At 34.3% G+C, this 17,441-nt stretch overlaps 1 protein-coding gene across 1 annotated transcript; it reads left to right on the top strand.

The window, feature by feature from the left end:
• Positions 1 to 853: 853 nt before the first annotated feature.
• Positions 854 to 16,366, top strand: PFKFB2 (6-phosphofructo-2-kinase/fructose-2,6-biphosphatase 2). Its single transcript, XM_015816983.1, has 11 exons — positions 854 to 905; positions 2,862 to 2,986; positions 4,239 to 4,446; positions 5,554 to 5,700; positions 6,111 to 6,215; positions 6,823 to 6,952; positions 8,346 to 8,408; positions 8,876 to 8,946; positions 13,995 to 14,180; positions 14,867 to 14,889; positions 15,716 to 16,366. The coding sequence occupies exons 2-11, from the start codon at positions 2,913 to 2,915 to the stop codon at positions 15,738 to 15,740; spliced, it is 1,032 nt and encodes a 343-aa protein (XP_015672469.1). The 5' UTR covers positions 854 to 905; positions 2,862 to 2,912; the 3' UTR covers positions 15,741 to 16,366.
• The last annotated feature ends 1,075 nt before the right edge of the window (positions 16,367 to 17,441 follow it).

Here is a 17,441-nt window from a genome sequence, read left to right as displayed (position 1 = left end):
TTGCTATTCCTACAACATAAATAAGTACCCTAGCTTCATCAACATTTTTTCTATTCAGCTGACTTTGTGTCCAGCATGTAGTCATATTTGAAGAAGTAGCTAACACAAGTTCCAGCAGAATATTGACTAGTCTTTTCCAAAAGACATATTGTGCTATGCCTGTGAGTCAGTAAGCAACCCTAAATTGATCATACTGGAATTTTTGTAAACATGTTCCAAATATATTGCTGTGGATTTTTAATGGTTAATTATTGGTTGGTTAAATATGCAGGTGATAAAATGATGCATTTTGGAATCCAATAGTTGCTTGGATTTTTATCACATTTTAAAAAGATCCATTTGGTCACATCGTGTTAGTTGAAAATCCTCACTTCCTACTCAAAGGTGAACTTTGATTCAGATTCCAAAAATCCTTGGAAGCAACCATTTCCTACCATCTGTCCCTTTTCTTGCAGTCTGCAAGATGGAAGAGAGGGAAAAGAGGATGAGAGAGAAATGCGAGAAAAGAGAGAGAGAGAGAGAGACAGAGAGAGAGAGAGAGAGAGAAAGGAAGGAAGGAAGGAAGGAAGGAAGGAAGGAAGAAAGAAAGAAAGAAAGAAAGAAAGAAAGAAAGAAAGAAAGAAAGAAAGAAAGAAAGAAAGAAAGAAAGAAAGAAAGAAAGAAGATAGTACTGTAAAAATAGGACACCACCCATTTGTGGTCTGGTTCCACCCACCGTTTTCTTTGACCTACCCTCATCTTGGTATGCAATGCCGCTATGAACAAATTATTTCTGCAGAAAAACAGTTCTTATCCTGGCTCCATAATTTTTGTATTTTACAAATTAAAATTCATTTTTTCTTTTGAAGGTTTTTTTTGTGGAATCTGTCTGTGATGATCCAGAAGTCATTGCTGCCAATATATTGGTTAGTATTTTACATTCTCTCACTTTCTTTTGCTCAGTCATTCCTGCTAAAGAAAGAATGAGCATCATTGGAGCATGTTTAAGCTTAGGCTCTATAGCCAGGGTTAGAAGTCAAACCAGTTAGATCCAAGTCAAATCAGTGAGAAATCATGTTTTCAAAGCAGAAAGCACACAGTATGTGCAACACCATAAAGAGTTCAAAATAGGAAGATAAATACAGATGGTAAATCCTTGAACTGGGCACTGAGTATTAGTCTGCTAATTCTGCTAGCTCTGTCCCACTCTGCACAAACCTTTCTCCTTTATAGAATTTAATTTTGCCGAGATTATATTGCCCTACAGTGACTGCAACATATTAGAGTGCTAGAGTCCTTAGTATTTGTTTGTTTATACAATAATAGATTGTACAAACTGAGTACTGGCTCTGGGTGACATACAAATCAAAACAGATACAGTGTTTAAAAGCAAAGCAAAAAGTACAATAAAAGTAAATAAAGTAAATGGACACATCCTGGCCTATCTCAGAACTTGGGGAAACAATAGGTTTTCAGAGATCATATAAAGGCTTGTAGAGTTGAGGCCATCCCAATTTCTATGGGGATTGGTATTTCAAGGGGCAGGTGTCACGGTAGCAATTGTGTGCAACCAATGTTCCATCAGCTAACATTGTTCTGTTAGATCTAATGAGGAGAGAGGTGGTCCTTAGATATTCGGGCCATATGCCATAAAGGGCTGGATAGGTGATAATTACCCATTGCAGTAGAACAACCACAGGATATCTTAGCATGCATAGGCCATAGGGATGTAGGTCATAAACCCTTGATATATTGTTGTTTCTTTGGAGAGAGGGGAATATTTACTGTGCGATTATGTAACCACCATATATCCTGGTTTGAATTGAATTTATTGAATTTAATTTAATTTAATTTAATTTAATTTAAGTGTTTGATCACACTTATTCCAGAAATACTAGGCTAGGGTATCTAGAGTTGCCTGATTGATATATTTTAGATAGTAGGTAGATGATGCTTGTCTGAGGAGTTATAAGAATTGCTTATTAATTGTTTTTCTTCAGTTTTCTTGGAATGTTTTACACTGTTCCCAAGAGTAAAACAAGCTAAGATTTCTTGTCTCACTGTAAGAGTTAATCAATTTACCAATGGAAAAGTTCCTGTGTCAAACCCAACAATCAATAATGACAATTTTTTTTCACCACTGCCTGGTGTCATTTCCCTGAGTATTCTTTTCCTATTTCACCCAAAAATATACATGCCTGTCTATCTCAGGATAATGATCCATCTGTCTGATGGACCAGTTTGTAGGCTATATATTTATGTTATAATAAAAGTTTAGGTCTTACAGTGCTCTATTACTAGGTGTGCTATTGCAGAAGATTAACATAGATCCCCCTATGAACTGTCTAATAGGAAAGATACTGTATGCATAAATGCTAGAATATTTTGTATTAAAAGTATATGTTTTTGTTGTGTTAGAGCTTAAAAATAGTGTTGACTCAGTTAAATAGACAATATTAAAGCAGGTAATGCTTTCCAAGCATTGATGCAATACTTTTGAAAGTATATTTATTAGATGTATTTATAAGATAAATGGATTATAGGATTAAAAAAAGTCTCTTAAAATTATTCGGGCATTAGAATCTGCAAAAATGATACCTAATTACATGAATTGGATCAACTTTTGGAAGCTGGTTATTAATCTTGGAAGGCATATCTGTGTATTAGAACTAGTGCAAGTGCTTTTTTAAAAAAAATCATTTCTGTGTATCTATTCCAAAATGATGAAAACTCTATATCTTGTTAGAAGATAATGTTTATTAAAATAGTTGATTATTACAGAGCTTAAGATTGTTATCACCACTGTTTATTTCTTTATGTGTATAAAGTTTCTGTATAGATACAGAGTTTATCTTTCAAAAAGTTTGTTTTGCTTGCACCAGGAAGTTAAAGTCTCCAGTCCAGATTATCCAGAAAGAAACCGAGAGAATGTGATGGGAGATTTTCTGAAGAGAATAGAATGTTACAAAGTCACCTATCAACCCCTTGATCCAGTTGATTATGACAAGTAAGATGCACAGCAAAGGAATCATGGGGATTTTTGATCATAGACTTAGATCCACAACACACCAACAGAAGAGGTGACTTTTCTGAAAGACCTTCTCTGTGAAAAGCCTCTTCCTGAATAGGTTTGGGCTGTGACAGGGGAAGATAAGGTCTTCCTTATAAACTTGATGAAATTCAAAGGGAGGAACATTCTGGGATCACAATACTCCACACAGTTTTTTCAGTTACATTTGTTTCGTTCTAAACTCCCTGTGCCTTAATCCACTCTAAAAGAAACTTCAGGAGAGACTGTTCCATGAGGCTGCCAGGGAAAAAAGAATTGAGAAGTCACCTTCTACCGTACCTCATTCCACTGATACTTCTTGGATCATGGTTACTGCATGTGCTTGGAATAGAAATGGATGGAAGAACAGATGGGAGGATATTATGGGAAGGATATTGTAGAAAAATGGAGCAAACAATGGAGAATTCAGAGATGTTATGCATGCAAGGGCTATTGTTTCTTACTTATTAAGAACAGAAAGAATTTCTAGTACAAGAATCAGGTTTGGTAACACCTGTTTTGATCTGGGACTGGTCCAGGAATCACTTCTCCTTTTTTAGCAATATTTAGAAATAATTTAAAAAGCATTTAAATATTTTAATAATTAGTATACTTTAAAAAGTATCTCAGTAGTCAGAGATGCTTTTTATATGTCTGAAAATATTTGTTAAAATATAATGGTTTTTTCCCCTCACGATTCCATAGAAATAAGCTTTTAACTTTCTGCTTTCCAAATATTTTTCTACTATTGTGTTGCCACTTCTCATTCATTGCTTTGGAGTAGTGTATTTGTGTGTGTGTGTGTGTGCGTGCGTGCGTGCATGTGTGTGTGTGTGTGTGTATCTGCATTTCAGATTTGATCTCCAGAAGGTGCTTTGGACTAATAGAGAAGTGAAAAGTGCAGCTGCACCTTTTCCTAGGATCACATTACATTCTACAGCTGTTGTGCAAGTCCAGTGCAGTGGGTGGGGGGCTACTCATCCTCCAGCATCTCTGAAACATCTTTTGGAATCTGAATCCTAAGTACTGTCCAGGTCTAATATATAATTAGAAACTGGTTCTCATATTAAAATAACCTAGTTCAGCTATTTTATGCATCAGCCTTTGTTTTTTTTTGGAGCATTCTCCCTAAGTTACAAAAACAGATATTGAATAATTGTGTGATGACTTGATACCTAATAATTTCTGGCGTTTTTTTTATTTATTACAGAGACCTTTCTTTCATTAAAGTTATCAATGTTGGGCAGCGCTTTCTGGTCAACCGGGTCCAAGACTACATCCAAAGTAAAATTGTCTATTATCTCATGAATATTCACATTCAGCCACGCACAATTTATCTCTGTAGACATGGAGAAAGTGAATGCAACCTTATTAGAAAGATAGGTGGAGATTCGGGCCTGTCCACACGTGGGAAGCAGGTATGGTCTAATTCACAGGAAGTTTGCATATTTTGTAGGGCTCTTCTGTGTTTCAAATTCAAGGCAAAGAGGCTATCAAAGCACACACATTTTAGTTGTCTGCAACTCCTATACATAACATGTTTTCTGCACCCATGTTGCTTTAATGAATTACAGACAAGAGCTACTTGAATTTGCATACTACAGCTAAATTAAGGCAGATGTTCTGCCCACATTTACTTTCAGTTCAGCTTAAGACCAGAAACATGTGCTCAAAACAACAAACATTACATTCTAAATTTACTAATTTTTGCTGGAAGAACAGTTCAATAGTATTCTGAGAATACCCATAGATATCATCACCTTACACATCATTAAACACATTAACAATGATAAAATGTGTTTTAAATAAAATGAATGTTTAGCATTTATATCTCAAATTTTCTCTGTGATATCCTCCATCCCTAGTTATTTTACCCTAAAAGATTGTGATTACTCAAAGGAACCAACTCCTTGGTGCCTGACTAGTATATTAAATATTAGATTACTTTTAGTGTAAATCAGAATACATAGTTATCACAGAAACTCTGCCAAGTTGGATAGAATTGTTTACAATAGAAATATTTTATACAAACAATTTACACAAACAATTGTAATAACCCACTGACTGATATGTTATTTTTAGATAATGGATTGCAGTCATATTACCTTTCCTTGATGGAAGGTTTCTTTCATGCCCTGTTACAGTCCATTGTATGTCTCTAAAATTGGCCTGTAACATGGAAGAATTCTTCAGAACAGTATATTAACAGTATATTAAATTCTTTTCTATCAAAAAACTTTCTATTACAGCTGGAATTGTAGCACAACAGTTGGAAACAAAAAATGGCTATGACCATTGGCTACAATACAAGAAAAATGGCAAATTTTGTATTGAACTTTGTGAATATAAAATTTTAGCTGTGTATGACTTGGGGAGATGAGTTGCTTTGTACAGCTTCCAAACCACTGTTCCCAATGCCACCTTAGAAATTTTCCCTGATAATGTAAGCAGCACAAAGCCAAGTTGCTGTCCTTATCTTCATAGTAGGGAAGGGGAAATCTTAATCATGCTATATTGTTTTCTAGTTTGCTGGAGCATTGAAAAGGTTTATCAAAGAGCAAGAGATTATGGATCTGAAAGTTTGGACTAGCCAGTTGAAAAGAACAATCCAAACAGCAGAAGCTCTAGGAATACCATATGAGCAATGGAAGATACTGAATGAAATTGATGCAGTGAGTAGAATGGCAGAAAAGTTAAACACTGGTCTCGGGATAGTGGTGATATAGTTTCGAGTGATCTTCATTGCCATAAAGATAAGCTGCATACAATTTCATCTGTCTGTCTGTCTGTCTGTCTGTCTGTCTGTCTGTCTGTCTGTCTGTCTGTCTGTCTGTCTATCCATCTATCTACTTCATACATTAAATTCAAAAATAAATCCCAATTCAATAGGACAGTTGTGGTTGCAGACACTAAGCACTTTTTATCGATACATCAGGTTCAATGTTATCAAGCTCCTCTTTGTTCTGGAATAATAGATGGTAGAATATATCTGCTGTCATGTTTGAAGAAATGTAAGTTTTGGAAAAGACAAACGTGTTTAAGTTAAATTATATTCATTTGAGTTTAGTTCTTAATTTTCTAGGGAGTATGTGAAGAAATGACATATGAAGAGATTCAGAGAAAATATCCAGAAGAGTTTGCACTTCGAGATCAAGAAAAATACCTTTACCGCTATCCTGGAGGAGAAGTGTGTTGTTGTTTTTTATCATTGCTATACTAAATATTGTTGCTAAACTAAATGTTACCGCTTTGATTTGTTAGAGTTTGAAGTGTGTTGCAACAATTGTCCCTAAATATAATTTTAAAAAAAGAACTATAATATACAACTCTCCTGGAGCTGGTTGAAGAATGGTATAATAAACAAGCATTATCATTTTGGGGCAGAAACACAGCAAGTCTTAGTATAGCATAATTGCTTCCAGAAATTCTTATTCTTAGCCTCAAAGTCTTAACTTCTAATACAGTGTTAGATTTTGAAATCCGAAATGCTATCAGAGCCTTATGAATCATCTCAAATTATGCAATTATACCCACTGACAGATGTTCAGGTGTTATAGTAATGCCAATAAAGAATTAGGAAGTTCTTGATTTAGAAATCTTGCTTCTCCCAAATCAAAACAATGCATGTAAGCTATGTTAAATTTTCCAAGAAAGGCCCATGATGTAATGTATGTAATATAATAGATAAAATATAATAAATAGTCAGCTAGGTAGAAAAATATTTGGATACTTTAAGAGCATATTTATTGGCAACTTCCCTCTTTTTGATTAATATTTTTCTTGGGCTTCTTTAGTCTTACCAAGACTTGGTCCAGCGCTTGGAACCTGTAATTATGGAACTGGAACGTCAAGAGAATGTCCTAGTTATTTCTCACCAGGCAGTTATGAGATGTCTATTGGCCTATTTTCTTGATAAGAGTGCAGGTAAAAAAAAACTTTTCTTTTTATAGCATATAGAAATAAGGCAGTGATTATCTAGAATAGAGGTGAGTAGTCTAGATGTAGCTCACACAGTTCCTTCTCTAAGCTTTAGATCCCCAGTTCACATACTTGAAGTTGATCATTGTAGCTTGCCATAGAACTTCAGCTTGTAGTTCTTTTCTTTGGTACTTTTCAACGGCAACTCTTTGGAGGAGCTTCGTTTTTCGATGCTGATTTTTTTTAATGTCATAGTTTCTGAACTGCTTCCTTTTTTAACATTGCCCCACCAACTTTTATCTTACAGCCCCAACCACCACTGCTATGCTGCCTTTATCTAGTAAAACCAAACTATATTTAGCCTTCAGTTACTAAGAGGTTTCCCATCCTTGAAAGGAAACAAATTATGAACTACATATGACAATAAATGTATAATTAGCAATAGCAATAGCACTTAGACTTATATACCACTTCATAGGGCTTTTCAGCCCCTCTCTAGGTGATTTACAGACTCAGCGTATTGCCCCAACGATCTGGGTCCTCATTTTACTGACTTCGGAAGGATGGAAGGCTGAGTCAACCTTGAACCGTTCAGAATCGAACTCCTGGAGTGAGCAGTGAGTTAGCCTGCAATACTGCACTCTAACCACAGCGCCCCCATGGTTCTAATTAGTAACCACATCAGTTTAAGAAATAATAATATTGATAGCAGCCATGAAAATAGGCTTTACTCAGAACTGCAATGTGCAAGGAGGGAAAATTTCCCTTTTTGCCTGCTTTAGTCTAGATGAAACTCAGCCTTCATATTCATACATATTTTTCCTCTTTTTCTCCTGAGTTTATAAAGCTGCAATAGTTACTAAAACAGAGTTGATTTGTTGTTGATTATTTTCCAGACTAGATATGATTGTCCTGCCTAAAGTTATTGACATTTTGGGCATTTTCAAAACATGCATATACACATTCAGTGGATTTTACTGATATTGGAGCCAGTAATCTCCAATAAAGTGTAAAATTATTATTTGACTAGGCTTTATTGCAAGTTTGTTTATCTATTTTTATATTTATTATTTCTTTATGTTCTTTAAATATTAGTATTACTGGGTTAATTACTTGCTACATTAACCATCCCCAGTCTAGGATAGTTTATGGTAATTAGATTGAATTCCATCTTGAAATTGTTAAATTTCTACACATTTCTCACAAATTGTGTGAGAATGTAGTTGTATTGCCTCTATTCTGTACCTCAGTTCTAATTCTAAGGTTCTCTGCGTGTCACATTTCAGAACCTGCAGGTTTGTTCATTAATATATATTACGTTCCTGCTCAATCAAAATATACTGTGTATTTTAAATTACTGTTTCAGCACATCTGTTTAACTTTTATTACTTTATCTTAGATGAATTGCCTTATTTAAGATGTCCTCTTCATACCATCTTTAAGCTTACACCAGTTGCTTATGGCAAGTATTATTTGTTTATGTAGGAACATGGGAGAGAAAAGCAGTAATGCAGATATCTATTTGGCATATATTTCATTAGATCAAGTAACTTCTATTTCTTGAATTAATAAACATAATTAGTATGTTATATATTATTTTAGGTATATGTGGGGCTTTTACCCATATCAGTTTCCCATTATAAATCATGATACTTTTCTTGATAAAACATGAGAAATTAAATCAATGATAAGCTAAATTAAATGTGACTTGTTGGGGAATAGCTAATTAAATAATTACAGTGAGATCTGAGTCTTATATCTATGTCTAATTCTTGCCTACTTTGGCATAATACTTCTTGGAGTCTATGGGACTCAAGTATTTCAGGTCTCTTCCTTGATAAATATTGATTTTCATTTCTCTGATGATCGTATAGTACTTCCTCTCTAAAAATGATGCCTAAAGTTCCGTATATTTTCAATTTTATGAAGGCTGTAAATTAGAAATGATTTCTCTGAATGTTGAAGCTGTAGACACTCACCGGGATAAGCCATCCATAGTGGTATGTATTATTTTTTGTTCAGTTATAACTCCTCTATCTTCTTATCTCTTTTATATTTCATTTCTGACTTAGTCATGGTCAATCTTAGGTAATTCTCAAGAAAGGGAAGGGTGAAAACAGTACTATATTTATAACGGGTTTTTCATTTCTTTTGTTCTCCCCAAAACTGTGGGGAAAGCAAATTTTCATAAATATAGAAACCATAAACTAAATTCATAAAATGTATTTTATACTGATAAATGTTTGGTGATAGTTTGTAGACAACTACATTGGACATATTAAATACTCCACAAAATGCAGACTTAAAAAAAAACATGAAAGGATTAGATCAAGATAGAACAACTATGTCCAGGTTTAATTTCAGATCCACTCTGATGAACTGTATAGCTAGCTTCATTGGTAAAAATTATGTAAAAATATTGTAAATGCTTCATTTCTGAGAAGGGACTGCTAAGGCTTTATTCTGTTTGCAAATATTAGCTTGGGCAGAGCTTCAAAATGCTTCTTTGTGATGATGAAGGCCCATGTGAAACACCCTTCATGATGCTGTGTGAAATAGTGGCCCCACCTCCAAGAGCCGTGTTGCTTCACTTTACATTAGCAACCAAAAGAAGATTCTGTGAAGATGCTGCATTTGTACAGAAGTCTCTGTGACTCTTCTGTTAATCTACTGGAAACGGCAGAAGAGGCTTCTGAACAAAGTCAACACATATAAAACACTTTTTTGAATTACCAAAACTTGCAGATAAGACTTTGTGGAGATACAAAGTGCCTCAAAAAAGGGAATTGACAAGTACTTTATCAATAAAAATAACAGTTACCTCTTCCAGGCTTAGCAAATATGTCATTTCACATGCACAATAAGGTAGAATATGCTTCACTTGTTTTTGTTGTTGCGATTGTGCTTTCCAAAACTGTGGCTTCACTTCTTTTGCTCTGAGTTCTTTGCCAGATTGTACCTGGCAACACTGTCTGATTTCATATTAATTACATTTCTGCATGCCAGATCAAATATCCCATAACGTAGTATTTCTTTGGCTTTGTTTACATTATTAGCATGATCTCTTATCTGTTAATTTATAGAGAAAGACATAATTGCTTTGATCCTCCTGACAAATGTAACATAACTTTTAATATTTATTTTCTTCAATATTAAACATAAAAACAATACTGTTTAAACATAGTTTCCTATTGGCTGGTTAGGCCTTTAAGAACCCATACACAGGCCCCATCCCAACAATGTTGTGTGTCTTTCTCAACAAATCAAGTATAAAACAAACTGTGGTTTAGGGCAACGTGTAAACATACGGGGAGGAGTGTGTAACTTGGTGGCGAGAGAAATCATTCCGTAGATTTTTAGAAATACTTTCATTGAAATGAATGCCACTAATTTTTAAACTTGCAAATATGCATTTAAATTAATTCATGCAAATTGGTATTTAATTTAATTGAAATGAATGCCATTAATTTTTAAACTTGCAAATATGCATTTAAATTAATTCATGCAAATTGGTATTTAATTTAATTGAAATGAATGCCATTAATTTTAAACTTACAAATATGCATTTAAATTAATTCATGCAAATTGGCATTTCACATATGCACTTTGAATCTTTTTCAATTAATTGGTAATGTTCTAGATAGCAGCCTGTATCTGTTCTTGGCAGATTGTCACAAAGCAAAATCAGTGCTGGGTAGTTCTTGGATGGGATAGCAGAGAAACACCTGGGCTGCACGCTAAATCAGCAACTTGAAGGAGAAAAAAATCCCAAACAAAGGAAGAGCCATCCACTTCTGTATTATTGCCAGGAAAACAATGTTCATATAGTCTCCAGTGGTCAAGGTCAACTGAAAGGAGATAATTCTAGTTTAATACTCATGCTTAGATACTGTATCTGCTTTCCAATATACTTTTATTTGAACATTTCAAAGCTTTAAGCTATGTCATATAATGCTGTTGATTGCAAAAGTGCAGCCTCACCTTTTTTTTCATAATCTAGCGGAAAAAAATGTTGATTTCAGAGTTAAACTGCAAAAATGTGAAGGCCACAACAACAATAATTTCTATTTTAAAAGCTGACTGAAGTTTCCTAGTCATTTAGTCATAAGATATATCCATGGAAAATATTTGTGTTCTTATGCAAAGAAACTCTTGGGAAATTTTTTCCATCTGTAACTGTCATAGGGTGTGGAGGACTTAGTCATGCATCCTACCCACCCAGGAATCTAGTGGACCAGAGGAAGCAATAAAATCTCACTTCAGTCTCCTAACATAGAAATTATTTCTATGCAACAGTAGATATTGTACAAATTCTTATGTAATACCAGCATAAATTTGTCCTGTATTAGAAAAAAATATCTAAAATAGGAGCTTAAAAGTCCTTATTGTATGTGAATACCCATTCTGTTGAGCCAAAGTGGGCGCTGGATAACAATCTTATATCAGAAATAATATACAAAACAGTGGTGTTGATGAGAAAGATTTATGCTGACAAAATTGGAAAAGGAAAATTTTCCTTTCTATCTGTAATCCCCAGGTACTTTTAATATTTTGCTCTGTTGTATCTCCCAGGCTACAGAACAGCAGTTAATGGTACTTAAGAGAGGGAGAGAAAGAAATCTGTCTATGGATCCTTGAATGTCATCCCTATTCTTTGCATGCTATTGATATTATTTTATGTATATATAGCATGAAATACATATCCTGTGCTCTATTTCTAATTATGAATCAATTTTTTCAACTACTAACTTGCTGTGAGTTAATCTATAGAAATTGACACCTCATCCCAGTCTTTTTGTGGGAAAAGTAACATCTGAACGTAACTTTGTTCACTATTTTAAAAACAAGCATTTCCACCCAAACTACAACAGTGAAAAGCTGCTGAAATAACAAAATCCTACTAAAATAGTTAAATGTCATGATAAATAGGTACATTTGGTGTAATAAAGGGGCTGAAAGCTACCACTGAAAAGGTATTAGGCAAAAGAGTTTCAACAGTTACTTTCCAAAAGGCCCTGTCCACTGTACTATTAAGCTCTTTGTTTTGAAAGATAGACAAGACCTTCAGCCCTGATCAAGTGTAGGCAGCTTAATACTGATAAAGTATTAACATATAGTGTTTTAAATAGCAAAACCCACAATATAAATTGTATCTGAAAACAGACTTGTGGCCAATACAGGTGGTATAATAGAGATATCACATATTTCAATTGTACCTTAAAAATGATCACTGTGTACCAATTGCAATGTCTGAATGATCACATTATAATAATTCGACTGTAGCATAGATTACTGAAGCAAGATTCCTCTGGTGTCAGAGTTGTCTTAGTTATGCAAATCAAAATATGCATTTTAAAACAGAAGCTGAAATTACAGAATTTATGAGAAAAAAATATTTTCTACCTTTCGAGACTCGTAAAATCAGCAGTTAACTGCTAAATAGCCTTTAGTCATGCTTAATTTTTTCCACTGCAGATTTATCAGGAACAAATACTTCTAGTCATTTTTTCTGTTTAAAAAATATGAATTTCTTGCTGAACATTATGTTTTATTAATTTGGAAATTAATTAATTAATCTTTTAAAAGACAGGATCTTCTTCAGTTTACAATAATTGCAATGAAGACATAGGCAAAATAAGATGCTTTCTATTTTTTAACACATTGTTGCAGAAACTTTATAATTAAGAACAGGCAAAATTAGTTCCTTACTCCATTATGATTTCCCCCTTGGTTTACTGAAGAGGCGAGCAATTGTCACTTCTTTAAAATTCAGCTGCTGAAGGCCCTAGAGATTGTAGCAGTAACATTATCAGAAAAGGAAGGAAAGGATTTGTAAAGGTTATGTTGGCAGAACAGGAACCATTCTCAGCCAGTCAAAATCTTTATCTAAACAAGGAAAAATGTACCCAGCAATCAAGGCTGGGAAAAGAATGGCAAGAAATCCATTAACTAAAAAGCAGAGGAAAAGATCTAGCAGGTATGCAGTACACCTTTTTATGTTTATTTTTAATATGCTTTCTTGCCAAACAGTTTTGTGCTTTTATTGGTCTGGGCCTTGTGTTAGAGGCCTTAAGACTGGTTCCCCCTAGAGTGGTGTGTGTGTCTGTGTGCGCGCCCATATAGTTTTAGTACTATATTAGCTGCTGACCAGTAGGAGGCACTAAATGACTGGACGAAATGGGATAGCTAATATGACTTCTAATAATCTAAGATTTAAACTCAGGGTTGACATATAGTTGAAACTAAGTTTGATCTGCCTTCTACAGGAATCAATATCCACATATACATTACTTTTGCAATAAATTAACTGACCTATGTATATTGAGCCTGAGAAGCTTCTGAACATGGGGATATTGTTTCTGGAAAGTTGATATTTACTGTTGGACCTAATATGAAATTTGACAGGTTTGCACCTATTGACCCAAGTATGTTTAGGAGAAGGGTAAATAAAACCTTAGTGTTTCATTCTCTCAAGAGGTTAAAACTTCAGTATTTTCATGCTTTTTATTTGAATAAGAAGAAAAATCACATCATGCATTTTGGTAGTGTGGCCTGAGGTGGTTCAGGAGTTGATAGATTGCAGATCTTTAATAAAATATATGGCAAAATCCATTTTGCCACCGAGGACATGGATAAAATTAGATTGCATCCAATGCTGACTTATGCACCAAACTTTTGCCTGTTCCCTTTGCCTCTTAAAGTCATTTGCTGCTATTCTATACTGTTATATGGCTTCCCCAAGCCCTTCATATCAGCTTTCTGGGGCTAGGCATGGGGAATGCAGTGGAAAAAAAGGTTGGGCTCAGCAAAACTCTACTTATCTTACCTTGTTCAAGCAGAGTCATTTCCTACTTGTGTATCAGCACTCTTGGATGCATCTTATATTCACATGTCTTAGGAAGCAGGATTTTCATTATCACATTGTGTGCTGTAGGGCAGAGATTATTGGGGGGGGGAACACCTGGATGGATAGCATCAGAAACAGTGGCATTGTTTTTGCTTTGTGGGTTAGTTTATCATTCTTATGGTATCCTCCATTTTTAATCAGAATAACCTTCCAAAGAGCCAAACCCCTGTAAGGATGAGAAGGAACAGCTTTACACCACTAGCCAGTCCGGACACACTAAAACGGCCTCGCAATTACAGTGTTGGGAGTCAGCCTCTCAACCCGGCAGGATCCCTGCTATTCCAGGAGGCTCAAGATCAACAAAAGCTTCAAGAGAGTGTTCAGGCGGTAATATCCTAAATCTCTACTCCAATTTGTACCACTGCCAAAACAAACAAGAAAAAGAAAGGCAGTTAAAGAGTACCTGCAACTGTGTGTGTATATATATATATATACACACACTGCCAAGAATCCTTTCTAGCTGCATCTGTACATCAGATGGATGTTCTTCTGAAGCCTTTTTATAGTGTAATTTAATAAAATGTGATTTTGTAAGAGGAAGTTGACTTTAAAAGATTGGTACAAAGGGGCTGGTACTATTTTTAATTGAAAAAAAGGCTATTTTCCTTTTTTAAAGTTTTTTAAGTTTTCAGCCTTGAGGATTACTCTTTTGTAACAATTTAAGTTTGGCAATAAAAATAATAATAATACTTTATGATTATTATTCTTTTCTCCACTTACTTTTCTCCTGCCTTTTTAACATCAAAAAGAAAATGGGGTGTTAAGTGAATCTGTAGGGTGCATAGGGTAAATACATAATAGAAACACAGACAATATTCTACACAATATATTATATTTATATAAAATACACTGAATGTTGCACATGCAGCATTTTGCAGTCATTTGGGGGGGATGGTTTTCATTCTCTTGCCATATGCTATCTCCCTTTTTCTTTTCTTTCTTTTCTTTTTGCTTATTTTGACTTCCTACAACTGAAGCTTGAGCTTCTCCTGTGCTGTTTTCTTTTTTTGCAGCTTCAGATGGAAAGCCCTTGCATGTGAGTATCCTTAAGAACAGCTTACATGTCTCATATGTTTCTGATTAGCAGACGTTTTCCAAGAGAAGAGGAGAACTTTAGAAGAAAAGTTTGCATAAAGAGAAAGTACTGTATCAAATCATGTTGGTGAAAAATAAAATCCATTTTGGGTGGGTGAAATATGGTATGGTCATAAGATTAACATTTATTTCACTTGAGTAAGATTAATCAAATACAACTAAAAAGGATCAGATGTACCGTAACTATATTTGTTGAAGTCTACTCTGAGCACAAGTACAAGCCATGTTACCATAAATTTTCCTGATCAGCTAACATGAATCAGTGCAGTACTGTCTTATGTACACATAGCTCCTGAAGAAACAGCTGCTGGTTTTTAGGTTAAGTGTGCTGTCAGGAGCCAATTGAAAACAATGCAGAAATGGTTTTAAAATTTAAATTTAAAATTAGAATTAAATAGTTCTAAAATGCAATTAGAAAGTCAGGTAAAAGCCTAACTGTTTTTGAAATGTCATGTTAGACTTCTTATGTCAGCTGGGAATGTATTCCAATGCTCCAATGCAGTTATCATATTCATATATGTTTTCAAGTGCTTACATGGTATCTTGATAGCTTTGTCATCTTGTTAAAGAAGTCTGTTTGACTTGATACAACTGATTGAATGCTTCATTTCTTTTCATATGACATACTTTAAAACATGCTAGCTAGGTGAGTGCATCATGTACATTCCCAGAAAAGAAATGGAAGGGTTGAAATATTCTGTGCAATTTCTTTTTCATCCTATAACGAGAGAGGTTGTGTCAATGGTTTGTTATTCCCCTTTCTGTAGGGAGAAATCAGATGCCGTCATCTGAGAGCCTCTGGCATCTGTCTCGACTCCCAAGTGAGACTGACGGTGAAAGAAGCAGTTGTTCCAAACCTGTGTTCAGAGTGGCCAGTTGCTTATGCTTCATGCTTTGTTTTGCAGTGATGCTTCCCTGCACTTCCTTTTGCTGGCAAATTTGTCTTGATATGCTAGTTTTTATGTGCTGTTCCATGAAATTGTGTACATATGTAAATGTGACTTTTTGTTGATGTTGCCTTGTGTTGTGAGGCTTTGTTTGTTTTGTCAAGTGAAGCTTTCGTTTTGCATTTATTGCTGAAAGTAAAAACTGCCTGACAGAAATGTTTTGAGATTTACAGACAGATAACAGTTAATTTATGGTAGTCATACGATCTTTGCAAATGCAGTTCAATCACCTTGAAATGAAGAAGTATTGTTAATGATTTATCCTTGTTGATAAATGTACATTGCATATGGTTTGTATATTTGGTACTAGTCCCATGCTTTGCCTTACATAAAAATATTCTAAAGCTAATTTGAAAATCATTTTCCTGTACAATTTGCTTTTATTATTCCCATGGAACGTGTTAGTTTCTTGGGAATGTTTTCATAAATTTCCCTGTCCAGTGTTTACATTTTCCTATAATCAGAAACGTAATATTTTATTTAATTAGGTTTTATATATATCACTGTTTTTAATTGTTTATTCCCAGCCTCTCAGTTTAATCCAGTTTCTGTGAAAAGGAGAAACAAATGGTCTAATGAACAGAAAAAGAATTAATTGAAGTACCCTACAGATATAGATAATTAACATGAATTAATTTAAAAAACTGATTAATAAAGAAACTGGAAGGTAGGATAACATGTAGGGAAAAAATAAGAGGCTTTCCCCTCAGGAGAGTTATATCAAATATGTATATATCCTATGAAAAGAAATTTTAAATTAATGTACAATGTAGCATTACAGTCTGGAATAGAGAAAAAGTTTCCCAAATAGTAGTTCACTAAATTGGAATTCTGTATGTCAGGATCCTCCCTTAGAATATATAAGTGAAAAAGGAACTTAGAATTAAAGGAAAATTCTTATTTTAATAAAAGAACATCTTACTAAACTGATTAAATAGAATTTCACTATCATAGTATATTAATATGCATTTGCTTTTCTTGAAATCACTTTTGACTGCACTAGTAGAAAAAGAATCTGCTTGTGGGTTATTGGAAATAAAGAATAGTCAAAATTGATCTTTTAACTTATTTCTAACTTCTTCAGAAATCAAAAAGAGATGGAATCATTTTAATTTGATTCTGTTGGAAAGATCTATCAAATGTCCTAATTGCCTTGCTCTGGTGTGTATTTCTAAATCATAGAGACAAATTGTGGAAAATCTTCCAAAATGATGTTTCATTGGAGTATATATGAATTGTTAAATTCATATCATTGTTAAAGAAGCTGTGTTATTTGCAATACTGATATGGTTGCTTTTAAGGTTGGTCCCAGTCATCTTCACATGATATTTTTATTCCTTAGCTGCACTTTCTGCCCTGCAGAGGCAGCTAGAAGCAATTGTTCAAAATTTCTGGATAATATGGTTGTTTTGTGTTTTGAACAGAGGTGCTTGTATGCCCTCCCACAGATCACTGATATTTTGAACAGTTACAGTATAATTTTGTCAGCTGATTCTGCTTTTGTACAGTTATAGTGCTAGCCCTGTGGTTAATGATTTCCTTCAGA

Source organism: Protobothrops mucrosquamatus, unplaced genomic scaffold, assembly GCF_001527695.2.
Source record: "Protobothrops mucrosquamatus isolate PMUCROS unplaced genomic scaffold, P.Mucros_1.0 scaffold546, whole genome shotgun sequence".
Taxonomy (NCBI): Eukaryota; Metazoa; Chordata; class Lepidosauria; order Squamata; family Viperidae; genus Protobothrops; species Protobothrops mucrosquamatus.
This window is presented reverse-complemented; position numbering and strand designations above follow the sequence as displayed.